This window comes from Ovis canadensis, chromosome 13, assembly GCF_042477335.2.
Source record: "Ovis canadensis isolate MfBH-ARS-UI-01 breed Bighorn chromosome 13, ARS-UI_OviCan_v2, whole genome shotgun sequence".
Lineage (NCBI taxonomy): Eukaryota > Metazoa > Chordata > Mammalia > Artiodactyla > Bovidae > Ovis > Ovis canadensis.
The window spans coordinates 43,346,870-43,373,157 of record NC_091257.1 but is presented as its reverse complement, the minus strand read 5'-3'; the positions used below and the strand labels follow the sequence as shown (position 1 = coordinate 43,373,157).

Here is a 26,288-nt window from a genome sequence, read left to right as displayed (position 1 = left end):
TTGTTTCTTTTTCTTCTCTGATTGCTATAGCTAGGACTTCCAGAACTATATTGAGTAATAGTAGTGAAAGTAGATACCCTTGTCTTATTCCTGATCTTAGGAGGAATGTTTTCAGTTTTTCACCATTAAGAATAATGTTTGCTGTAGGTTTATCATATATGGCCTTTACTTTGTTGAAGGAGGTTGCTTCTATGCCCATTTTTTAAAGAGTTTTAATCATAAATGGGTGCTGAATTTTGTCAAATGCTTTTTCTGCATCTATTGAGATTATCATATGGTTTTTACCTTTCAGTTTGTTAATATGGTGTATAACATTGATTGATTTGTGTGTATTGAAGAATCTTTGCATTCCTGGAATAAACCCAACTTGATATATGAGCATATGAGCTTTTTGATGTGTTGCTGAATTCTATTTGCTAAAATTTTGTTGAGGATTTTTGCATCTGTGTTCATCAGTGATATTGGCCTGTAGTTTTCTTTTTTTGTGTTGCCTTTGTCTGGTTTTGGTATCAGGGTGATGGTGGCCTCATAGAATGAGTTTGGAAGGGTTCCTTCCTCTGCAGTTTTTTGGAAGAGTTTTAGAAGGATAGGTATTAGATCTTCTCTAAATGTTTGATAGAATTCTCCTGTGAAGCCATATGGTCCTGGGCTTTTGATTTTTGAGAGATTTTTGATCACAGCTTCAATTTCAGTGCTTGTAATTAGGTTGTTCATCATTTCTATTTCTTTCTACTTCAGTCTTGAAAGATTGAACTTTTCTAAGAATCTGTCCATTTCTTCCAGGTTATACATTTTATTGCCATATAGTTGTTCATACTTTGGCCACCTGATGGGAAGAGCTGACTTATTGGAAAAGACCCTGATGCTGGGAAAGATTGAGGGCAGGAGGAGAAGGGGACGACAGAGGATGAGACAGTTGGATGGCATCACCGACTCAATGGACACGGGTTTGGGTAGACTCTGGTAGTTGGTGATAGATAGATAGTTGGTGGGAGACCTGGTGTGCTGCAGTTCATGGGGTCACAAAGAGTCGGACACGACTGAGCAACTGAACTGAACTGAACTGTTCATAATAGTCTCTTATAATCCTTTGTATTTCTGCATTCTCTATTGTAACCTCTCCTTTTTCATTTCTGATTTTGTTGATTTGATTCTTCTATCTTTTCTTCTTAATGAGTTTGGCTAAAGATTTGTCAATTTTGTTTATCTTCTCAAAGAACCAGCTTTTAGCTTTATTAATCTTTAGTATTGTTTGTTTCATTCCTTTTTCATTTATTTCTGCTCGGATCTTTATGATTTCCTTCCTTCTATTAATTTTGGAGTTTTTTTGTTGTTGTTGTTCTTTTTCCAGTTGTTTTAGGTGTAAAGTTAGGTTGTCTGTTCAATGTTTTTCTTATTTCTTGAGGTAGGATTGTATTGCTATAAACTTCTCTCTTAGGACTGCTTTTGCTGCATCCCTCAGGTTTTGAGTTGTGTTTTCATTGTCATTTATTTCTAGAAATTTTTTTATTTCCCTTTTGATTTCTTTAGTAACCTGTTGATTTTTTAGAAACGTGTTGTTTAATCTCCATGTGTTTGTGTTTCTTAGAGGTTTTTCTTGTAACTGATATCTAGTCTCATAGTGTTGTGGTCAGAGAAGGTGCTTGATACAATTTCAATTTTCTTAAATTTACTGAGGTTTGATTTGTGACCCAAGATATGGTCTATCCAGGAGAATGTTCCATGTGCACTGGAGAAGAAGGTGTATTCTTCTGCATTTGGATGGAATGGCCTGAAGATATCAGTGAGATCCATCTCATCTAATATATCATTTAAGACTTGTGTCTCCTTATTAACTTTCTGCTTTGACGATCTGTCCATTGGTGTGAGTGGGGTGTTAAAGTCTCCTACTGTTATTGTGTTACTGTCAGTTCTCCTTTTATGTCTGTTGGTGTTTGTCTTATGTATTGAGGTGCTCCTATGTTGTGCATAGATATTTACAATTGTTATATCTTCCTCTTGGTTTGATCCCTTGATTATTATGTAGCGTCCTGCTTTATCTCATGTAATCTGCTTTATTTTAAGGTCTAGTTTGTCTGATATGAGGATTGCTACTCCAGATTTCTTTTGCTTCCCATTTGCATGGAATATATTTTCCCATCCTCTCACTTTCAGTATATATGTGTCTTGAGGTCTGAAGTGGGTTTCTTGTAGACAGCATATATATGGGTCTTGTTTTTGCATCCATTCAGCCAGTCTATGTCTTTTGGTTGGAGCATTTAGTCCATTTATATTTAAGGTAATTATTGATATATATGTTCCTATTGCCTTTTTCTTGTTTGGGGTTGATTTTGTAGATCTTTTTCCTTCTCTTGTATTTCTTGACTATATAAGTCCCTTTAACATTTGTTGTAAAGCTGATTTGGTAGTACTGAATTCTCTTAACTTTTGCTTGTCTGAAAAGTTTTTTATTTCTCCATCAATTTTGAATGAGATTCTTGCCAGGTATAGTAATCTTGGTTGTTGATTTTTCTCATTCAATACTTTAAATATATCCTGCTATTCCCTTCTGGCCTGCAGAGTTTCTGCTGAAAGATCAGTTGTTAAGTGTATGGGGTTTCCCTTGTATGTTACTTGTTGTTTCTCCCTTGCTGCTTTTAATATTCTTTCTTTGTGTTTACTCTTTGTTAGTTTGGTTAATATGTGTCTTGGTGTGTTTCTCCTTGAGTTTATCCTGTATGGGACTCTTTGTGCTTCTTGAACTTGATTGACTATTTCCTTTTCCATGTTGGGAAACTTTTCAAGTATAATGTCTTCAAAGATTTTCTCGTACCCTTTCTTTTTCTCTTCTTCTTCTGGGACCTCTGTAATTCTAATGTTGGTTCATTTGATATTGTTCCAGAGGTCTCTGAGACTATCCTCAGTTCTTTCCATTCTTTTTATTTTATTCTGCTCTTCAGAAGGTATTTCCTCCATTTTATCTTCCAGCTCACTGATTTGTTCTTCTGCTTCAGGTATTCAGCTAAGGATTCCTTCTAGACTATTTTTAATTTCAGTAATTGTGTTGTTTGTCTCTGCACGTTTATTCTTTAATTCTTCTAGGTCTTTTTTGATTGATTCTTGCATTTTCTCCATTTTGTTTTCAAGGTTTTTGATCATCTTTAATATCATTATTCCAAATTCTGTTTCAGGTAGTTTGTCTATTTCCTTTTTATTTGTTTGGACTTCTGTGGTTCTAGTTTGTTCCTTCATTTGTGTAGTATTTCTCTGCCTTTTCGTTATTTTTTTTTTAACTTACTGTGTTTGAGGTCTCGTTTTTTCAGGCTTCAAGGTTGAGTTCTTTCTTCCTTTTCATATCTGCCCTCCTAAGATTGGTCCAGTGGTTTGTGTAAGCTTTATTAAGGGTGAGATTTGTGCTGAGTTTTGTTTGTTTGTTTTTCCTCTGATGGGCAAGGCTGAGTGAGGTGTTACTCCTGTCTGCTGATGATTGAATTTGTAATTTTGGTTTGTTTGTTGGTTAGATGAGGCATCCTCCACAGGGTGCTACCTGTGGTTGGGTGGTGCCAGGTCTTGTATTCAAGTGGTTTCCTTTGAGTGAGTTCTCACTATTTGATACCCTCTAGGGTTAGTTCTCTGGTAGTCTAGGGTCTTAGAGTCAGTGCTCCCACTCTAAAGGCTCAGGGCTTGATCTCTTTTCTTTAGACTGGGGGCTTATGAGTCTTCAGAGTGAGATTTCATGCTATTGTTGCACATGAAGGTCATGGAAGTTTTTTAATATATATATATAAGAAAGAGTGAGGTATCCCCAAGTCACTGTGCTGTGATGAAATGTTCTTGTGGGCCGTTTGCCAGGAGAATGTGCTCTACCCCTCTGTCAGGTGAAAACCATCTGCCAAGTCATGCTCTGTATGTACCAAACTCTAACTGGAAATTGCCATCTGGTGTTTAAGAGCTATTAGGCAGATGACGCTGACCTTCTTTTATTCCCCTTGCTGATCGGGATAGACTCTAGATGTGTCTTTTGGTTCTTTTCAGGCTCTTTTTAACAGAACAGCAGAAGTGACTGTGATAGAACTAGACATCAGACTTAGACCACGGTGTCAGGCTGAACCTCCCCTGGTTTTCTTTCTGCTCTTTTCTGTTATTCAGTCACACTCAGGACATCTCAGGGCTTCCCGGGTGGCTTAGTGGTAAAGAATCCGCCTGCAACGTAGGAGACATGGGTTCAATCTCTGGGTCAGGAAGATCCCCTCTAGAGTCATTTTCTAAGTGAAACATTGCTTTGAAATATAACAAGTAAGAAACCCAACTATGTCATCAAGGAGGCCCTCAGTTTTGTACAGACATCTCACCTGGGACTCTCATAGTTTCCCACCCCATAGCACATCCTTGAATGGGAGTGTGTGTGTGTGTGTGTGTGTGTGTGTGTGTGTGTGATATACCCATATTTAGGAATGAAGAGCCACATTTTAGCCAGGCTTCTAGGGATAGATTATATTTGCTTATTTGCTTATATTGAGATGCAGGAAAGAAAGAAAGAATTTTTTGTCGATGGGTTAGTGTTATTTACATAGATCTTGCCCACTCAGTGAGCAAAGAAAGCCCCATGGTGTCGGGGGTCATAAGAGAGGAAGAAAAGGACGCAGCACATTGAGATGTTTCATTTCTGAGAAGCATTCCTTCCTTGGAGAGTGTAAATTCTTAAATATCTAATCCACTCTGAAATAGTCTGTCCCACCACAGTCAGAGTCCACTGTGAGAATTTTACATTTGCCAAATTTGGAAGTCCAACAGACCTGAAACAGTTCTAGGTCCTAGAAAGTCTTTAACCCTTGCATAACCAAATGGGAATCTTTATGGGTTTTGCGTAATCCTAAGAAGTCCTCCAGAGAAGGCAATGGCACCCCACTCCAGTAGTCTTGCCTGGAAAATCCCATGAAAGGAGGAGCCTGGAAGGCTGCAGTCCATGGGGTCACTGAGGGTCAGACACGACTGAGCGACTTCACTTTCCCTTTTCACTTTCATGCATTGGAGAAGGAAATGGCAACCCACTCCAGTGTTCTTGCCTGCAGAATCCCAGGGACGGAGGAGCCTGGTGGGCTGCCATCTCTGGGGTCGCACAGAGTCGGACACAACTGAAGCAGCTTAGCAGCAGCAGCAAGAAGTCCTCTACACAGATTAAAGGCAGATCAGGGTTTATATGTATGAAGGAGATAATTTCCATCTCACTCTGCCCAAATAATAAAATAATTAGGCCTGTGACACCAGCCCTCAGCCTACTATCCTATGAGATTTTTTTTTTTCACTTTCTATTACATCCTCCAAGATAGTTGTCTCTATTAAATGTATTGCTTTTCCTTTTAAAAAATAAAAGCAAGTGTTTATTTTTTGGCCACAGATGATATTGAGGGCCCCTGCCTTGAAATGATTTGGGTTTTTTTTTTCCCCTCTTCCTTTACAGCTGTGACCTAGTTAATTGTAGGTGGGGAGCAAACTCTGAAATCATTCAACTTTCTTCTTTACTTAGAAATCTCACTCCATGAAATTGTAGGATGTCCTCCGTAATAACAGGAAGTCAGGTTTCAAGATCAGCAACATTTGTGTCCTTTGTGTGTTGAGATAAAGAAGAGCGTTTTGCCTGCAGTTTCCTCATGGTTAGGGGAGAGAGAGAGGACAGAAAGACATGAAAATGACCCAAAGATGAGTCACTCATTTCTAAAACAAGAGTCTAAATGCTCTTTGTTAATGTGGATTTTAACCTCTGAAACGTTCTGCCCTCTTGACCACAGGGACAAAGGAGTAAGTGATTCAGGCTCTCAGCTTGGGTGCTTCATCCCTGCGTTTGGGGAGTCAAGTCCTGAAATATCACATCAGTAAGAAGCCATTTTGATTTAAAAATAAAGGTGCATTACTAAGAGTCAGGCTTTTCAAGTCAATAAGCGTGTTCTCATGGTGGGAAGAAAATCCTTTTAACAAAATAATTATTTTAACTAATTGAATTATTTGGGGGGAGGTTAGAGGAGGGCAAGAATCATTGGGTAAAAGGTCCTCAAATGTTGATTTTTCATTCTGTGTATGGGATAGGGGTCATTCACTAGCCTCTACCATGAAAAGATGTCCAGGAATGAAACTGTAAAAAGTAAAAAGTCATGACTGACTCACTTCCATTTCTCTACCACTGAGCCACCAGGGAAGCCCACAGTAGTGTATTTTTCAGCCTTTAAAAAGGAAGCGAATTCTAACACAGATTACAACGTAGATAGACCTTGAAAATAGCTAAATGAAATAAGCCTAGTCACAAAAGAACAAATACTGTGTGACTCTACTTTCATGAGCTATCTCGAATAAGCAAATTCATAGAGTCAGAACAGTGGTTTCTAGGGACCCCGGGGAGTTGTATGTTAGATAATAATTTCAATTTTGTAGTTAAAAGATGGATGATGGTGATGATGGCCCAACAGTGTGAATGTACTTAATACCATTGAACTGTTCACTTAACATGGTCAAAATGGTAAATTTCATGTTTGTATATATTTTACAAGGCTTCCCAGGTGGCTCAGTGGTAAAGAACCCGTGTGCCAATGCAGGAGATGTGACTTTGATCCTTGGGTGGAAAAGATCCCCAGAGACGGGAATGGCAACTCTCTCCAGCATTCTTGCCTGAAGAATTCCATGGACAAAGGAGTCTAGCAGGCTACAGTCCACGGGGTTGCAAAAGAGACACAACAGAGCAACTCAGCATGCATGCATATTTTGTAATATATTTTTTTTAAAGATCAGTATTTGTAACCTAGAGGGTTGGAGGGTGTGATACCCAACAGGTATATGCTTCCATGCTTCACACAGGAAATGAGGAGGTGGTGGTCATCCTGGTTTGGGCTCTGAACACATGTTCAATTTCATGAAATCCCTGCCATGTGGGCTGCTCTGTTTTCCACATTTTGAAATCCAGCATGAGTTTAAGTGGAGCAAGTGGAGTGGTTCCTCAAAAGAGTGTTTCAGGCTGCTTAATTGTGGCCAAACTCACAAAGGAGATCTCAGACCTGCCCATTATGGGTGCTTAAATTGACAAGACGCCTGCTCCCAGCCGTGGTACAATGAGGCCATCGTCCTGGGTTTATTAAGAGACAGGAGCAGAAGGCACTGAGCTCCTAAGCGCCTCCTCACAGCCAAATCCTAAATCATCACCTTTGTTTTTCTGCATCAAGCAAGTAATAACCACCCCAATCCAATTTCCTCCCTCTCTTGTGGAAATGGCAACCCACTCCAGTGTTCTTGCCTGGAGAATCCCAGGGACGGGGGAGCCTGGTGGGCTGCCGTCTATGGGGTTGCACAGAGTCGGACACGACTGAAGCAACTTAGCAGCAGCAGCAGCAGCATACCACACAGAGACTTCTTTAGAAAAAAAGGAAAGAATTCATTATATCTTTCATAACAAATCAAACAATAAAGTCTCAGCCAGTTTTCCTTACAGATTTTCAGATGATTTCATGGCCTGGGTGGGTATTATTATATTTTTCCCTCTTGCATTGTTAAAGGGTGTTACATTTCTTTCCATCACCTGTTTCCCTGGCCCTCCTGCCTATGCAATTTTAGGGTTGCCAATTGAGGAGAAGGACCTCTTGCAAATTAGGATACACAGTGAGCCTTGGATTAAGTGTTTCACTTATATGGGTTGTTTGGCCTCTGTCAGAAATTGGGAAGACATAGGAGAGATCTAAATAAAAGGAATTTTATTTTCTATTACTTATTTGACTGCATCAGGTCTTAGCTGTGGCACACTGGTTCTTTCGTTGTGGTGCCTAGACTGGCACTTGGACTTTTAGTTGTGGTGGGCAGGCTTAGTTACTCCATGGCACGTGGGATCTTATTCTTATGACCAGTGATCAAACCTGCATCCTCCACATTGCAAGACAGATTCTTAACCACCAGGGAAGTCCCAGTAAAAGGAATTTTAGGTTGGTGGATACGCGTACCTGCTGGAGCCTTACTTCTCATCTGTGCGCTTGTACTTTGGCAGGTCCCAACCCACCTGCTTCTACCTGCAGATCCTTATGCCCCGCGAGGAGCTTGACCACTGCTGTAAAGGGAAGGTTGTGAAATCCCCTGGCAAAGGCAGAGGGAGGAGGGTTTTTCCATCCAGCCCTATGTCCAGCTGTGAAGCCTTGGCTTACCTTTCCGTATATCATTTCATCTGTTTGCTTTCAGCCCACCTAGTTTCTGGCCTCCTCGAATTCTACATTCATTAACCTGTTAAGTGCAGATATTTTGATTGCCCACTTTGAACTCATTGGTTCACCTTGGCCTTTAAACTCTTGGTGACTCTGAATATCTGTGACCACTGACATGATTTCCTAGCCATAATTTTCCTAGATCTCCAGCCTCAATATAGTTCTTAGTTTTCCAAGCTCTGTCGCTAAATCCTAAGCCATTTCTATTATAGTTGGTCAGTCAAGGATGCAGAAGAGACCCCACCACCCAGAATCAGATTAATTTAAATGGTTCTGAAAAGCAGCACTCCAAATAAATATTTTTACCCATAAGAGATCTTAATGAGAAAATATAGTAGTAAATTCTTCAACAGTAGTCTAGGCAACTCACTACATTAAGAAGCTGAGCCTAAAACAGGCCTAATTTTGTATATATTAAAGGATTTGCTTCTTGGCTCACTTCAGTTTTGTAATACAAACATCCAGTTCTTGGAATGATCCAATCCCTCTTGATCAACTCTACTAAAGAACTCACGGTTGTTTTTTGTTTTGTTTTATCTGTTTGGGGGTTTTTCTGTCGCTACTATGGATCTTGTTCATGAGAGGACTTTTATTGACTCTAGAAAATGTGACAGATTAGAATAAATGTGACCAACAGATTTATTGCCACAACCATGTAGGAATACAGTCTCTGGAACCGGGCATAACTGTGGGACCTCTGGCCTAGGTGGTACTAAGGATAAGGATACAAAGCCCTGGGGTAGCCCAGGGGGGTGGTCAGGAGGTAGTCTCCTAGCTGGGTTCTTCTGATGGCAGACATCCTTTATTTCTCTGCTTTCTTTTCCCCTTGGGAAAAGCATTCCAAGAAAGCAAGGGGGAAACGTAGCCTAGAGAACAGCTTCCCAAAGTCATTATCTCACCAAAATGGCATCTGATCTACAAAGGCGGCATTAACCCCACTTCCATTAGCAAGGCCCTTCCATCTGCATTCATCAAGCCTCCAGCATCATCACTGTCATAATGAGTCATGTCTTCACTACTCAATGAGAAAAGGGATGCAGGGCTAACCCTGCACACCTACTCTTTGAGAAACCAGAGCAAGAAGAACCACAGAAGCTCCCGTTATAGAGCTTAAGCTACTCCAGGGTAGATTTTATGAAGGCACGTCACCCAAGAGCAGCAGGAAGAGCCACAAGCCTATGCTTTTATGTAAGAGACACATTTTCATTCATTCTTTGCCATTTCTATTCTTTCTCTGCTATTTCCAACATTTCTGTTAAGCTCAAGACACTGAGGTTTTTTTTTTTTTTTTTAAGTGGATTTGCTAAATTAGAAGAAATTTTAAAGAGGAGCCAAACCTCACTAGAAATGAGTAACAAGTTTTTAAAACCTAATATATTATGAACAACATAATAGTATAAAGAACGTCAAGTCCACAGTCAGGGCAAGGGTCCAAAGGAATTTAAGCTATCAGTAAAAAGTAAGTGTTCTTTTTCCTGATTTACCTCTTATCAATTCTACTTGCCTTCCATTAGAGGGAGAAACATTAACTTCCTCCTCGATGAGCTTCCCTCAAACCTCTTCAGTTTCTAGACACAGATTTTCTAACGTCTTCTTGGTTCCCCCTTGGAGGGAAAGTTATCTCTCGCAGCTCTCCTCTGAGCAGTAACTCATCCTAATCCCCTCCGTGAGAGGGAAGAGATAGTTCTCAAGTGGCCAGCAGACCCTGCCCCAGCTTTATAACTCCACTCACAAAAGGCCCCAGACCCTTCCAACTGCTTACAAACCTTAAACAAAACAATGCATTTATTTTTTCACATTAAGGCTGTGATCATATAAAACAGGCTTGCAAAATATATGCTTAAAAAACATCCTTGGCCACTGAATTCCATGGAAACCAAGTGAGAGAGATTAAGAAAGGGAGGAGGTGGGACATTTAATATCTCTTCAAGGTCTGGACTGATTGGTTCAGGCAGCCCTGATTTTATTTCTACAGGGGCCTGGCATGTATCTGAGAACTAACCAGAGTAATTGATAGGATGACATCACTTTTACAGCCCCAGGATCCCTTGTATAATGGTTTTTAGTGCTTAGGGGAAATACTTCTAAACATAGCTCTTGGCGTGCAGCTCTGGAGCCCTTAAACCAGAGGGCAGTCCTGCCTCTCTGCTACTTTCCCAGGGACCCAAAATATTTTCATGTACACAGCCAAGCATTTTTTTAAATGATTTTCCTACCCCTAAATGATCAGAATGTGCTCCCTAGCATTTTATTCCCAGGTTGAAAAATAATGACGCACTGATGACTCTGTCAGAGCTGGGACATTTTCCAGACCCAAATATGGAATTCAGTGTTAGTGAGCAGTTCTGAAACGCCTCAGAATTTCAAAAAATTGTTTGGGTTTGGGTTTTGCGTGTCACCCACTCACTTCATCACACAAGTGCTATTTCTAAATATCCTTTTCCCAAAGAACTGCCACTGGGATTATAAAGTGACAAATGTGAACTTCCAAAGTGTTCGGAGGTTTGTCCCAAATGGTAGGCATGAGAGTGTCAGGAGCAGAAGGAAGAGAGGAAGGGGAAATTCTGGGCTCTTCCAAGACTTCTGCCTCTGTGTCCCCAGAGCCCATTCACATGCTTGAGGCTAAGTCAGGAAAGACGGCAAGCCAGCCATGAAAGGTGGGCACTGCCTGCTGGCCCTTGTGCCCCACCCTATCCAAAGGCTGTGTCATAGAACCCGGCCAGGAAAGCACAATACTTGACCTACCAGAACAGCTGTAATCAAAAGGACAGATGTTCACAAGGTTGGCAAGGATGTGGAGAAATGAAAACCCTCACACACTGCTGATGGGTATGTAAAATGGTACAGCAACTATGGAACACAGCTTGTCAATTTCTTAAGAGGTTAAACGTAGAGATGACATGGCAGTGGCTCTCCCAGGTAACTGCCTAAGAGACATGCAAAATGTTCAGTTCAGTTCAGTTCAGTCACTCAGTCGTGTCCAACTCTGTGTGACCCCATGAACCACAGCACGCCAGGCCTCCCTGTCCATCATCAACCCCTGGAGTCCACCCAAACCCATGTCCATTGAGTCGGTGATGCCATCCAACCATCTCATCCTCTGTCGTCTGCTTCACCTCCTGCCCTCAATCTTTCCCAGCATCAGAGTCTTTTCCAATGAGTCAGCTCTTCGCATCAGGTAGCCAAAGTATTGGAGTTTCAACTTCAACATCAGTCCTTCCAATGAACACCCAGGACTGAGCTCCTTTAGGATGGACTGGTTGGATCTCCTTGCAGTCCAAGGGACTCTCAAGAGTCTTCTCCTACACCACAGTTCAAAAGCATCAACTCTTTGGTGCTCAGCTTTCTTTATAGTCCAACTCTCACATCCATACATGACCACTGGAAAAACCATAGCCTTGACTAGACAGACTTTTGTTGACAAAGTAATGTCTCTGCTTTTTAATATGCTATCTAGATTGGTCATAACTTCCCTTCCAAGGAATAAGCATCTTATAATTTCATGGCTGCAGTCACCATCTGCAGTGATTTTGGAGCCCATAAAAATAAAGTCAGTCACTGTTTCCACTATTTCCCCATCTATTTGCCAGGAAGTGAAGGGACCAGATGCCATGATCTTAATTCTCTGAATGTTGAGCTTTAAGCCAACTTTTTCACTCTCCTCTTTCACTTTCATCAAGAAGCTCTTTAGTTCTTCACTTTCTGCCATAAGGGTGGTGTCATCTGCATATCAGCGGTTATTGATATTTCTCCTGGCAGTCTTGATTCCAGCTTGTGCTTTCTCCAGCCCAGCATTTCTCATGATTTTCTCTGCATATAAGTTAAATAAGTACAGTGACAATATACAGCCTTGATGTACTCCTCTTGCTAGTTGGAACCAGTCTGTTGTTCCATGTCCTGTTCTAAGTGTTGCTTCCTGACCTACATACAGATTTCTCAAGAGGCAGATCAGGTGGTCTGGTATTCCCATCTCTTTCAGAGTTTTCCACAGTTGATTGTGATCCACACAAGGCTTTGGCATAGTCAACAAAACAGAAATAGATGTTTTTCTGGAACTCTCTTGCTTTTTCAATGATACAGTGAATGTTGGCAATTTGATCTCTGGTTCCTCTGCCTTTTCTAAAACCAGCTTGAACATCTGGAAGTTCACGGTTCACGTATTGTTGAAGCCTGGCTTGGAGAATTTTGAGCATCATTTTACTAGCATGTGAGATAAGTGCAGTTGTGCGGTAGTTTGAGCATTCTTTGGCATTGCCTTTCTTTGGGATTGGAATGAAAACTGACCTTTTCCAGTCCTGTGGCCACTGCTGAGTTTTCCAAATTTGCTGGCATATTGTGTGCAGCACTTTCGCAGCATCTTCTTTCAGGATTTGAAATAGCTTAACTGGAATTCCATCACCTCCACTAGCTTTGTTCATAGTGATGCTTCCTAAGGCCCACTTGACTTCACATTCCAGGATGTCTGGCTCTCGGTGAATGATCACACCATCGTGATTATCTTGGTCATGAAGATCTTTTTTGTACAGTTCTGTGTATTCTTGCCACCTCTTCTTAATATCTTCTCCTTCTGTTAGGTCCCTACCATTTCTGTCCTTTATTGTCCTTTATTCTGTCCTTTATTGTCCCATCTTTGCATGAAATGTTCCCTTGGTATCTCTAATTTTCTTAAAGAGATCTCTAGTCTTTCCCATTCTGTTGTTTTCCTCTATTTCTTTGCATTGATCGCTGAGGAAGTCTTTCTTACGTCTCCTTGCTATTCTTCGCAACTCTGCATTCAAATGGATATATCTTTGCTTTTTTTCCTTTGCTTTTCGCTTCCCTTCTTTTCACAGCTATTTATAAGGCCTCTTCAGACAGCCATTTTGCTTTTTTGCAAAATGTACATCCACACAAAAACCTGTACGTGAATGTCCATAACAACATTATTTATAATAGCCCTAAAGTATAAACAATCCAACTGCCCACCAGTGGATTAATGGATTAACAAAATGTGTTATCTCTATACAATGGAATTTTATCCAGTAAGAGAAAGAAGTGAAGTGCTGATAGCAGCTACAACAGGAATGAACCTTGAAAACATGCTCAGTCAAAGAAGGCAGGCACAGAGATCATACTTACATAAAATGTCCAGAACAGGCAAAGCTATAGAGACCGAGAGTAGATTAGTGGTTGCAGGTGGCTGGGGGAAGGAGGGAGAAAAATGGGAAGTGGTGGTACCAGCTGATGGGTATGTGGTTTCATTTTGGGGTGATGAAAATGTTCTCAAATTAGATTGTGGTGATGGTTATAGAACCCAGTGTATATACTAAAATCCATTGAACGGTATATTGTAGATGAGTGAAGTGTAATGGTATGTAAAATATATCTCAATCAAGGGTTCTTTTCTTTTAAAGGTGAAAAAGATTATTATATCAATGTGTACTTAACAAGCATATGCTTATTGGGCCATACCATACATAATTTTGTCTCAAAATAGTGATACATATAATACAGTTAAATGTAACATTTACTCAAATTCAAAAGGACACATCAATCATTTGATGAAATTCAGTCATAATTTCCATTAGAATGAACAATCCCTATTAAAAATTTTAAATTTCTTTTTAAAATTGCTAGTTAAGAAAGAGCTGTGGTCATAAGACATTTTGTTGCACTTATTGTGCTTTGTGGATATTTTGGTTATTACAAATTGGAGTTCTGTGGCAACCCAGTGTCAGGCAAGTCTATCACCACCACTTTTCAAACATTTGCTTATTTTGTGTCTCTGGTCACATTTCAGTAATTCTTGCAATAATTCAAACTTTTTCATTTTTGCTATATTTGTTATGGTGATCTGTGATCTTAGATGTTACTCTAGCAGAAAGATTATATCTCTTACTGGAGGCTTAAATGATGGTTAGCATTTTTAGCAGAGAAGGCAATGGCAACCCACTCCAGTACTCTTGCCTGGAAAATCCCACGGACAGAGGAGCCTGGTAGGCTGCAGTCCATGGGGTCACGAAGAGTCGGACACAACTGAGCTACTTCACTTTCACTTTTCATTTTCATGCATTGGAGAAAGAAATGGCAACCCACTCCAATGTTCTTGCCTGGAGAATCCCAGGGATGGGGGAGCCTGGTAGGCTGCCGTCTATGGGTTCGCACAGAGTCAGACACGACTGAAGTGACTTAGCAGCAGCAGCATTTTTAGCAATAAAATATTCTTTCTATTACAGTATATATATTATTTTCTAAACATAATGCTATTACACACTTAATAGACTATAGCGTAGTGCAAACATAGCTCTTATATGCACTGGGAAACCAAAAATTTTGTGTGACTCTCTCTATTATGATATTCACTTTATTGAACTGAATCAGCAATTTCTCTGAGATATTTATTTATTTATTTAACTTAATTAATTTATTTTTTAATATAAATTTCTTTATTTTAATTGGAGGCTAATTACTTTACAATATTGTATTGGTTTTGCCATACATCAACATGAATCCGCCATGGGTGCACACGTGTTTCCCCATCCTGAACCCCCCTCCCACCTCCCTCCCCATACCATCCCTCTGGGTCATCCCAGTGCACCAGCCCAGAGCATCCTGTATCATACATCGAACCTGGACTGGTGATTCATTTCACATATGATATTATACATGTTTCAGTGCCATTCTCTCAAATCATCCCACCCTCGCCCTCTCCCACAGAGTTCGAAAGACAAAGAATGACGGGCCAGTTTCATGTAAAGAATGAAGCTTCCAGTTCTACCCAGACTTGCATTTTGGTTACACATGAAGATTTAAAAACAAAAGCATTCTATTGGTGGAAAGAACTAAATGTGCAATAGATTTCAGCCTGTTTGATCCTGTGTTGGAACCCGGGGTGGGAGGGAGTGTGGGGAATATAGAATAAAAATAAGAATTAGTGCTAAGGGCTGATAAGGTCTGTGACACTTCTGTACACAAAACCCCATAGAAATCTGCTCTCTACAAAACCTGAAGATGTGGTTGATGGGTGTTTCTGAACACATCCCTGCTTTTTGCCTCACTCTTGTGGATCCCTTTGTTTGCTCTCATCTTCTCAGGCTCACTTAGGAATAAGTTGCCTGTTGATCCTCTTTAGTTCCTCCAAGAAAGCAGATGTGGCTTCAATAAGGTGTTAATTCTGGCTGAAATGTCGTGGCATTGGATCTCAACCAGACTGGGCCTTGATGCTGGAGAAACTAACCTTTCCCCTCCAGTTCTACCAGCAAAGCACAACATAACTCATCTAAGCGAATCTTTTAAAAACGGCTATTTGTGCCTTCTGGTAGCTGAATTTAACCTAACATAGAGTATAGCCAGTCAATCTTCTGGCTGACATTTTCTAAAATAGATGTCACTAAATAATCAGTGGATAATTAAGATGGGTTAATTAGATTGCATTTCTGAACATATTTCTTTGGTTGCTATAAATAAACTTCTCCTCTTGTGTGCCATTTCCTGTGTCTCTATATATTTGCAAATTTTGTTCATAATGATGCTAGGCATTACTTCCAACTTGAGTTTTTCCAAATTCTTTTCAAAGTAGTAATTATGTCTGAAAACATCCCTTGAGTCAGGCAAAGACAATTATTGCTTTAAAAAAGAAAAATCCCTCTGTCTTAACAAAAATAGTGAGGAGAGTCTAGGAGCAGAGATGGAATACCCAAAGGCATGGAGATGGAGAAAATGAGCAAGGGTGGAGCAGATGGGGGAGGGGATCCAGGCAGAGCCCTGCTCTTGGCCCCACACTCCCTGGGAGGTCCTGCCCACCTCTTCCTGCCTTTGCTCTATGCAGGAACTCCCGGCTTCACCAGGCTTGCCTCCCCCTGGAGTCAGTTCCCTTCGTAAAGGTGGAACCATAGGACTAAGACACCAGTTTTATCAGTGATGTTCCCCCAGGGCAGACAGCAGGCAAACACACAGCAACTGATCCAGTTCTGCCAACTAACTCAAGACTTGGACTCTTTACCCCAAACATTAGCAAAAAAGTTCATGAAAGGAGGGGTGATGCAGGGTGGATCTTGACTATGTCTTCCCAGCATCTCATGGTGCTGCTCTCCATTTCGACACCCAGCGGTTCACCACTTCATTATTCCTGAGGCTTGGTGATCAAATGTCTAAGGGATAAACCACCTAGTAAACTAGTTTTCTATCATTTTCAAAAAAAGAATAAAGAAAGTGATTAAAGGGATTTGGGAGTAGCAAGACAAATCCAGGTCATTTGTTGGCTTGGTGAGCCCTGGGGTCATGTCCCAACATCTGCACAATATCCATGTGGCCTGGACAGGTCTTTCTGATTTCTCCTCTGTAATATGAGGGTACAAAGACACACAAACACACAGAGACAAACACACAGAGACACACACATTTATATCTAACTGCTCTGAGCATCATAAATCCCTTTAAAGACACACGGCATAATCTTTGATGCTAGTGGTGTTTGCATGCACATTCTCAGATGCCATCAGGGAAGCTGCCCTGTGAAAGTCTGAATTAATGACTGAAAGTCTAGGACAGAATCGGATATGCTTGAAAAGACGGGACCAGTGAAACCAGGTAGCATCCTCCACCGGCACTAGGGTATGACCTGTCTCTGCCACCTGTGCCTCCCCAGGTTCAAAGTCATTCGCTGGCACGACCAGACTCGAGCTGCAGGCTCTTGAGCCAGCCCCTGCAGAGGACAGCCCTGTCCCTGTGTGCACCAAAGACTTCAGGGCAGTGTGATTAGGCCCTGCTGTTCTCAGGGATTAATATGTTTATATTCAGGCATATTTTTAAAAACCTTATTAGGGTACCTTTAGACTTCAAAGATTCCCAGACTATAAGCTAAATATATATTTAACTATAAAGAAATGTTTTAATCACATTATTTAACAATAGTATAAAACAGAACCTTTAAACTGGTCCCTATCCTTTCCATAATTACATGCTCTAAGAGCCTGGTTCACGGCCAAAATCCCCATGGAGATGTATGAGCTTGGGGACATAGACAACAGCTAACTATGATATCGCTTGCCTTTGTTTCTTTTTGAAAATACCAAAGCAGTTAGCTAATGGTAATGGAGCAGTCACTTTCCATATACTACTTTTTAAAAATTAATTTAGCTTCTTTCTCTCTTTTTATTCTTTCTTCCTTCCTTTGTACCTTCTTTCTTTCTTTCTTTCACTTGAAAGTGAAACTATCTCTGCTGATGTCTTTGTAGAAAGACAGGATTCCTTCGTAACCGCACCACCACCACCTTTTATTTTGGGGTGTGTGAAAATAAAGGAATAATATACAGGAATAAAATCATGCAGTTTTTCCCTGGAGCCATGACCCACGGGAAAATGATAAAAATCATCCAAGAAGATTGTCGGTGAAAGTGATCTTCACATATTCATTAAATGAATGAGTGCATGGATCCATAGCAAAAGGGATTCCGAAAAGGTGATTCAAAGAAACACAGATCTGGAAATGATCTCAAGAGTTTTATATTATCAGTGGTGGATAGTATCCTAGAATTACTTGATTATGGGAAACACTCCCCCCAAATTAAAATCAGATACATGCCACACCCTGTGTTATCCACTTTAAGTATATCCCCTGACTTAATCCTCACAACAGCCCTGTGAGGTTGGTATGCTTTCCACCTGACAGATAAAGAACTACTAGGGTTGGCCAAAAAGTTTGTTCAGATATTTTCCATAACATGTTATGAGAAAACTGAGCGAATTTTTTGGCCAACACAATAAACCAGAGAAGTCAATGTGTCTGAGGTCACACAGTAAATGGCAGGGCCGAATTCAAACTCAGTTATGTCTTGCATCAGGACACTCCAGGAGGTAGTGAGTTATGAGTTCCATGGGTTATGTTCTACTACTTTTCTGATGATCGTAAAGGTTCCAATTGAAGAGACAAGATAATCAATCAACATAAAGGATGTGCAGAAAGCAAATATGCCTCAGTGACTACCAAACACTCAAAATGATGTTAAGACTAAACGTGATGTTTCCTTAACTGTACAGGTTGTGTTATGAGCTAATCCTCCCTCCCCTTCTCACTTTGAAATCTTGTCTTTTGGTCAGTAAGCTATTGAACTAGATGCAGATGCCCTTCTGAAACATGGTTTAAAATAATCAAAATAATAATAATCACAAAAAAATCAAAACTCAAAATAATTTGACATCTCAAAGAGCTTTATCTTATTTAACTGGATGCCCTTCCTTGAGTTAAGGTCACCACAGGATTTATTTAAAACATGATAAAGTCACAGAACATTTATAGAAAATTATCCATCATGGGGAAAAGCAGATAGGCCACCTTTATCCCCCTTATCCCCTCTCCTCTAAAATCTCAGATGTGGATATTACATCTAGCAGATAAGCTTTCTTACTGCCCTTCTCTTCCTAACCTAAACTTGGGAGATTTCCAAAGTAAATGCCTGGGTATTTACAAATTGTCGACAGATATAGCAGTTTTTCCAGTGTTGATTTGAAAAAAAAAAAAATGGCCTTTTGGCTTTGTCATGAAGAAACTCTGGTTCTGAAAGTTTTAAAGAGTTAAGAGTCTGGACGGAATGCCTTGGGAATGTTGGCGGGAGGCTGAAAATCCATCCCTTTTGCTTCTCACCCTGGATGGAATCCCGGAACCATGAGCACACAGTGACGACTCTGGGTCCACGTTCTTTCTAAAATTCTGTTCTGATCTGCCCTGAAAGTCAGCTGGGTGTCCTCTGAGGTCCACCGAGTGCTGTTGTCTGCAGGGGAGGCTCGTTTTTACCTTGTCCTGGGAGACTTTCTGGAGACAGGGAGAAAACATTCTCATTTAGGAGCTGTTAGCTCGTCCTTGTGCAGAAACAGTCTCTGAAGCCTAGTGAGGGTGCTGGGGAGGCAGGGTAGGGGGTAGGACAGAGGCCCCAGTGGAGGCAGAGTTATTTGGCCTGCATTTTTCCTGGTCTGATGACATCTCAGTGACATTTGAACTTGGCGTCAGGAAAAGAACACAGCCCTGCATATGGGGCCTGGGACCAGAAGGGCAGAGGCGGGGCCTTGGCTGGCATGGCTGCAGGGCCGCTGGGCTCTGAGGACCTGCTGAGTGCCTGGGACCGGCTGGTGTGGGGCCTGACTTGCCGGGCTCTGAGGACGTGCCAAGGCGGAAACGTGCGGGTCCTGCAACTGATGCTGAAACCATGGTGCATCTCCAGGGCTGTCTACCAGGTGGGACCAGAAACTCCTCTTCTGTTTCTTTGTAGCATGAGAAATTCTTGGGGAATGGTGGGAAAGGGACGTCAGCTCTTGTCATTTCTGCATCATGTGTAAGAAGGGGAGGAGTCCACCTTCATCTGGCATCATCTTCCTGGTGCCAGGCAATGGGAGAAGTGCGCTGTAAGCAGGATCTAATTCAGTTTTCCGGACAACCTGATAAAAATGGGTGTTTGTGGCATCTTTTGGAGATAAGGTTATTAAAACTCAGGAAGGGATATAAGGTGTTCAGTGTTACCCAGCTGATAAATGATAGAGCTCTGGGATTTGCACCCAAGTTTTTCTGGCTACAAAGATGAGGATGCCCTCCCCACAAGTTCATGCTCCCTCACAAGAGATGCTATTTTCTCAAAGAGTGTGTGTGTGTGTATAGGGGTGGCGAAAACCTGATACAGGGTGTTGGCTGGCAGGACAGGAGTTGAGGAGGGATGAGCACTGAGCAGCAGTATTGAGTCCCCCTCTTCCCCATTTCATCTCCCTCCCATTTGGTAGCTTCCCTTCTCAGACATTCCCACACAAACGTGAGAAATGGGGAAAGTTTTCTGCAACTGGGCAGCCCTTCTAAGCCCACTGGCTGGAGACACAGAGCTCTTAAAAAGGGAGAGGGTCTGCTTTCCCACCCATCCATCCAGACTGTGGCATGAAGCCAGGTCCCTGCTGACCATGGGGCTTCAGTCCTGATAGCCCAGCCCAGCCTGAGAAGAAGGATCCAGACCGACTGAGAAGGCTGGGGGAGATGAAGGCGAATGAGTAAAGGGCCAGCTCTGTCCCTGCCTGCTTCTTGGAGGCAGGTGTCACTAGCTTGGCTTCAGTTAATGTTTCCTTGTAGTGCTGTTTCTTTCACTTAGTTAGTTTGAGGGGTGTTGGCCCCCTCTCTGCTTCCCACACTGCTTGGAAGCAAGCAGGCACAGCTGGCATTTGTATTCTTAAGCATAATTTGGCTGCATATAATCTCTTAATGTACCATAGTGGCTAAACAGAGGCCCCTGTAGCCACCTTCCCCCCAGCCCTCTCGGTGGACTGTCCATACTTGCACTGAGTGAACAGCTTCTTGGAAGATGAGCCCAGGTACCCTGGGTTGGTTTCACAGAGAGACACAGCCCTCTCAGAACCCCTTCCTCCTACTTCATCTGCCTGTTGGCAGATGGGATGAAGACCATTCAAGTCATTTCTAAAAATGAGGATTTTTTTCCCCAGAATTCTTGTGTTTGAAAGGCATATGCCTATAGTTTTGCTGTAAACAGCAAATAACGATATGTCTGTAATAGATCATATATAAAAGAAACTTGAAAGAAGTCTTCCCAAATTTGACAAGAATCTGAAAAGTCTTTACAATGTTTCCCATGACAAATTGTGATTCTGAAAGACATCTGGGGGAAAAAATCACCCAGATAGGAGATACAAACAGTAACTAATGTGGCTGGTTTGTCCATTTTAGGATTTTTTTAAAACCTTGGTTTTAGAGTCAAATCTCAACAGCTTGGTGTTGAGGCTAATTCCTTAAACAAGATGAGTCTATCTTATTTGTTGCTAATTACAAATGAATTTGGGAGTCCTGGCTTCTTACCTCTGTTTCCCCTTTTCTTTTTTATTGTAATTTTTATTATTTCTTGGCTGCACTGTGGGGCAGGTGGGATCTTTGTTCCCCAACCAATCAAAACCATGCCCCCTGCAGTGGAAGCATGCCAAACCACTGGATCTCCAAGGAAGCCCCTCTTGCACATCCTTTTCTCTCCTGTTTTCTTCGCTTTATGTTTCATTAAGTTATATGCAAATCAGGATTCTAAATCAAGGGAGCAGGGTGCACTAGCCCCATGTTGGTGGGCTTTTTAAAGACTTTCCTTCATGTTATAAGTGTACTGGAGAGAACATGGAATTATTGGCCATCAGACCTGAAAGACACCTTCCTCCTGCTACAACTTCAACTCAATTCATCAGACACTTACTGAATAGCAGTTTTATACTTGGCCCTTGGGAGGCAATTGGGACTCAGAAGCTAATCACACCTCATGCTTGTCCATGATTTGTCTCTGGCCATGCCAGACTGGCCAGCCAAGCCAAAATGGTCAGCCTAGAGGTCAGCTGCTTATGACCCACACAGCCTGTCTTCAGCCAACAGGTAATTCCCACAGGTGGCTTTGAAAGGCATTTGTGGCGGGGAAAGCAAGGGCAGCAGGTCTAAATGAGTTCACTGACCTAAGAGGCCATTTTGACCAGTGAGCTGTCTGTAGAGCCAGGCGAGGGGTCTTGGAAAAGAAAGCATAACTGAGAGCAAAAGACAGCTGCACTGGACCCGAGTGGACTGTTCAGCTCAGTCACTCAGTCGTGTCTGAGTCTTTGCGACCCCATGGACTACAGCACGCCAGGCTTCCCTGTCCTTCACCAACTCCCAGAGCTTGCTCAAACTCATGTCCATTGAGTCGGTGATGCCATCCAGCCATCTCATCCTCTGTTGTCCCCTTCCCCTCCTGTCCCCAATCCCTCCCAGCATCAGAGTCTTTTCCAATAAGTCAGCTCTCCGCATGAGGTGGCCAAAGTATTGCAGTTTCAGCTTCAACATCAGTCCTTCCAATGAACACCCAGGACTGATCTCCTTTAGGAGGGACTGGTTGCATCTTCTTGCAGTCCAAGGGACTCTCAAGAGTGTTCTCCAATACCACAGTTCAGAAGCATCAATTCTTTGGTGCTCAGCTTTCTTTATAGTCCAACTCTCACGTCTATACATGACTACTGGAAAAACCATAGACTTGACTAGATGGACTTTTGTCAGCAAAGTAATGTTTCTGCTTTTTAATATGCTGTCTAGGTTGGTCATAGCTTTTATTCCAAGGAGCAAGCGTCTTTTAATTTCATGGCTGCAATCACCATCTGCAGTGATTTTGGAGCCCTCCAAAATAAGGTTTCTCACTGATTCCATTTTTTCCCCATCTATATGCCATGAAGTGATGGGACTGGATGCCATGATCTTAGTTTTCTGAATATTGAGTTTGAAGCCAACTTTTTCACTCTCCTCTTTCGCTTTCATCAAGAGGCTCTTTAGTTCTTCATCGCTTTCTGCCATTAGGGTGGTGTCATCTGTGTATCTGAGTTTATTGATATTTCTCCCCATGGTCTAGATTCCAGCTTGTGCTTCATCCAGCCCAGCATTTTTCATGATGTACTCTGCATACAAGTTAAATAAGCAGAGTACAATATACAGCTTTGACGTACTCCTTTCCCTATTTGGAACCAGTCTGTTGTTCCATGTCCAGTTCTTACTGTTGCTTCTTGACCTGTATACAGATTTCTCAAGAGGCAGGTCAGGTGGTCTGGTATTCCCATCTCTTTCAGAAGTTTCCACAGTTTGTTATGATCCACATAGTCAAAAGCTTTGGTGTAGTCAATAAAGCAGAAGTAGATATTTTTTTGGAACTCTCTTGCTTTTTCAATGATCCAATGGATGTTGGCAATTTGATCTCTGGCTCCTCTGCCTTTTCTAAATCCAGCTTGAATATCTGGAAGTTCACAGTTCACTTACTGTTGAAGCCTGGCTTGGAGAATTTTGAGCATTACTTTGCTGGCATGTGAGATGAATGCAATTGTGCAGTAGTTTGAACATTCTTTGGCATTGCCTTTTTTGGGGATTGGAACTGAAGGAATGGGGGTGGACTGAAGGAATCCCAAATGAGACCTACCATCTCCTGGGCACCTTCACCTATTCCCAGGCCCATTCACACTGGCAAGCAGGTTTGGTTTAAATGGACATGCAAAGCAAAGTACCTGCCTGTCTTCAGAAGCTCACCGCCTCCTGAGGAAGAGTCAAAAAACAAATAGAGTTTTCAAAGGAAGAGTGGAGAGTAACTAATTTTGCTCAGGGAAGACTTATCAAACAGTCTTTTTTTCTCTCCTAGCCTGTGCCTTCTCCACTATAGAATATAGCTTAGCTAAAGTGTAAGGGTAGGGAGGGAGATGGGAGGGGGGTTCAGGATGGGAAACATATGTACACCCATGGCTGATTCATGTCAATGTATGACAAAAACCACTAAAATACTGTCAAGTAATTAGCCTCCAATTAAAATAAATTAATTTTTTTTAAAGTGTAAGGGTAAAATAAGACGTATTTGTGAAAGTGTGCTGCAACTGCTGAAGTATATACAAATGGAAATTATTGTTTTTTTATTGAAGTATAGTTGATTTACAATATTATGTTAGTTTCAAGTGTAAAACACAATGACAATATTATTATGGATTATTGATTATAGTCCATTTAAAATTATTGCAAAATAATAGCAATATTTCCCTGTTCTATACAATATATCCCTGTTGATCTATTTTATACAGAATAATTTGTACCTCTTAATCCTTTCCTCCTTTCTTGCTCCTGCCCCCTTCCCTCTCCCCACTGATAACCACTAGTCTCTTCTCTGTATCTGTGATTCTATTTCTGCTTTGTTGTATTTGTGTTATTTTTTAGATTCCACATAAAAAGTGATATTGTACAGTATTTGTCTTTCTCTGTATGACTTATTTTACTAAACATACTATCCTCTAGATCCATTCACATTGTTGCAAAGAGCAGAATTTCATTCTTTTGTATTACTGAGTAGTATTCCATTGTGTGTGTGTGTGTGTGTGTGTGTGTGTCTGTATACACATAAATACCACATCTTTATCCACTCATCTGTTGATGGACACTTATATTGCTTCCATATCTTAGCAATTGTAAATCATGTTGCTGTGAATATTAGGGTATGTGTATCTTTTCAAATTATTGTGTTGTTTTTTTTTCAGATGTATACCCAGGAGTAGGATTGCTGGGTCATATGGTAGTTCTATTTTTAGTTTTCTGAGAAGCCTCCGTACTCTTTTCCTCAGTGGCTGCACTAATTCACACTCTCACAAACAATCTACAAGGGTTTCTTTTGCTCCTTCCTCACCAACGTTTGTTATTTGTTTTCTTTTTTGATGATAGGTTGCTTCCATGTCGTGGCTATTGCAAACAGTGCTGCTGTGAACGTTAGGGTGCATGTTTCTTTTCACGTTCGTGTTTTCATTTTCCTCAACTGTATCCCCAGGAGTAGAATTGCTGGATTATATGGCAGTTCTATTTTTAGTTTTTCATTATCGTTTTTTAAATATGCTGTATCCTTACTGTTTTTTTATCTTGGGGAAAAATTCATCAAGAATAGAGTGCCTTTAGTAATAGTAAAGGACAGGTAAGCCAAGAATACTGCACTCCATGGGGTCACAAAGAGTTGAACATGACTTAGCGACTGAACACCAATGCAAAACAATGAACAATGATTATTTGTTAATATTCTGTGTTATTATTGGCTTTTATCTTGGGAAACATTCATCCAGAATGCCTTTACTTCCTAGTGGTAAGGTGATGAATGGCCATTTTTATGTGTTTTGTTTAGGCAATTGTCTAGGGAAAACTCTGTTTTCCTTTACTCTCATGCTGCTATCACACTCACAATGCTTTTGGTGTGGGTAGATTTTCCACACCAAGCAATTCTGACACTAACTGCCTAGAGGGAGCACAAGTTCAGGTTGAGGGCTCAGGTTGAGAACTGCCCTGCTCTTCAGACACCAATCACACATCCCCAGTTTACCCACAACTTCTGGCTGACTTGTCTGCAAATTGGAGGTTCCCATGATCCCCTCCTTGGATTAGGTCATTTGCTAGAAGAGCTCACAGAACCCAGGAAAACACATTTACCAGTTTATTACATGATAGAGGAAATGAGCGGAGAAGGCAATGGCAACCCACTCCGGTACTCTTGCCTGGCAAATCCCATGGATGGAGGAGCCTGATAGGCTACAGTCCACGGGGTCGCTAGGAGTTGGACACGGCTGAGCGACTTCACTTTCATGCATTGGAGAAGGAAATGGCAACCCACTCCAGTGTTCTTACCTGGAGAATCCCAGGGATGGGGGAGCTTTGTGGGCTGCCATCCATGGGGTTGCACAGAGCTGGACACAACTGAGGCGACTTAGCAGCAGCAGCAGCAGCAGAGGAAATGAGAAAGGACATAGACGAATAGCCAGATGGAGAGATTCATAGGGCAAGGTCTGGGAAGGTCCAAGTGCAGGAGTTCTAGCCCTGTGGAACTGAGATGCATATTATCCCAGCACATAGATATGTTTACCAACCCAGAAGCTTTTTGAACCCCATATGTTTGAAATTTTATGGATGCTTCATCATGTAGGCATGCTCAATCATTAACTCAGTCTTAAGCCCCTCTCTCATTCCCGGAGGATGAGGATGGAGATGAAAGTTTCAAGCTTCCAATCATGGCTTGATCTTTCTGGTGACAAGTCCCCATTCTGAAGCCATCCAAGAGCCCAACAGAGTCACCTCATGAAAACAAAAGACATTCCTATCACTCAGGAATTCTAAGGGGTTTAAGAGCTCTGTGTCAGGAACCAGGGTTGAAGTCCAAATATAAGAACAGAAAATGCTCCCAGTGCTCTTCTCTTTAAGGAAAAATTACAGGAGTTTAAGGAGCTCTGTGCCAGAAATGGAAGACAGAGACCTATATATATATATATATAACTTTTTTTTCTATTATTTCACAGCAATGCTTTCATGGTTGACAGTTTCTCCATTGCCTGAAGTGATGGCTGTTATTCCCTGGTTGGACTTTTGATTCTGTCAGGGAGCTTTTAAAGCCACCCATGCCCAGGTCTGACTCCCAGAGATTCTTGTTTAATTGATCTAGAGCCTATGTATGTATGTTTTTTAAGGTTTCTAGGTATTTATTGTGCACTCCAGCTGAAGAGCCTCTGAGCTGAAAGAAGCTCATTCCACTGTCAGATAGTAAGCAGATGTTTATTTTCTGT

The 26,288-nt window shown here is 41.4% G+C and overlaps 1 protein-coding gene across 5 annotated transcripts in view; it reads left to right on the top strand.

Moving 5' to 3' along the window:
• The window catches only part of FRMD4A (FERM domain containing 4A), a 518,054-nt gene that overhangs the window by 173,148 nt on the left and 318,618 nt on the right, over window positions 1-26,288 (top strand). For 2 of the 5 annotated variants that reach the window (XM_069547508.1, XM_069547513.1), the window contains exon 1: window positions 18,840-19,418. The exons of the other annotated variants lie outside the window; for them this stretch is intronic. In XM_069547508.1, the coding sequence (XP_069403609.1) occupies window positions 19,260-19,418 (159 nt within the window). In that variant the 5' untranslated portion in view covers window positions 18,840-19,259. Of the gene's footprint in view, window positions 1-18,839; window positions 19,419-26,288 lie in introns of those variants that run through there. 5 annotated transcript variants of the gene reach the window in all.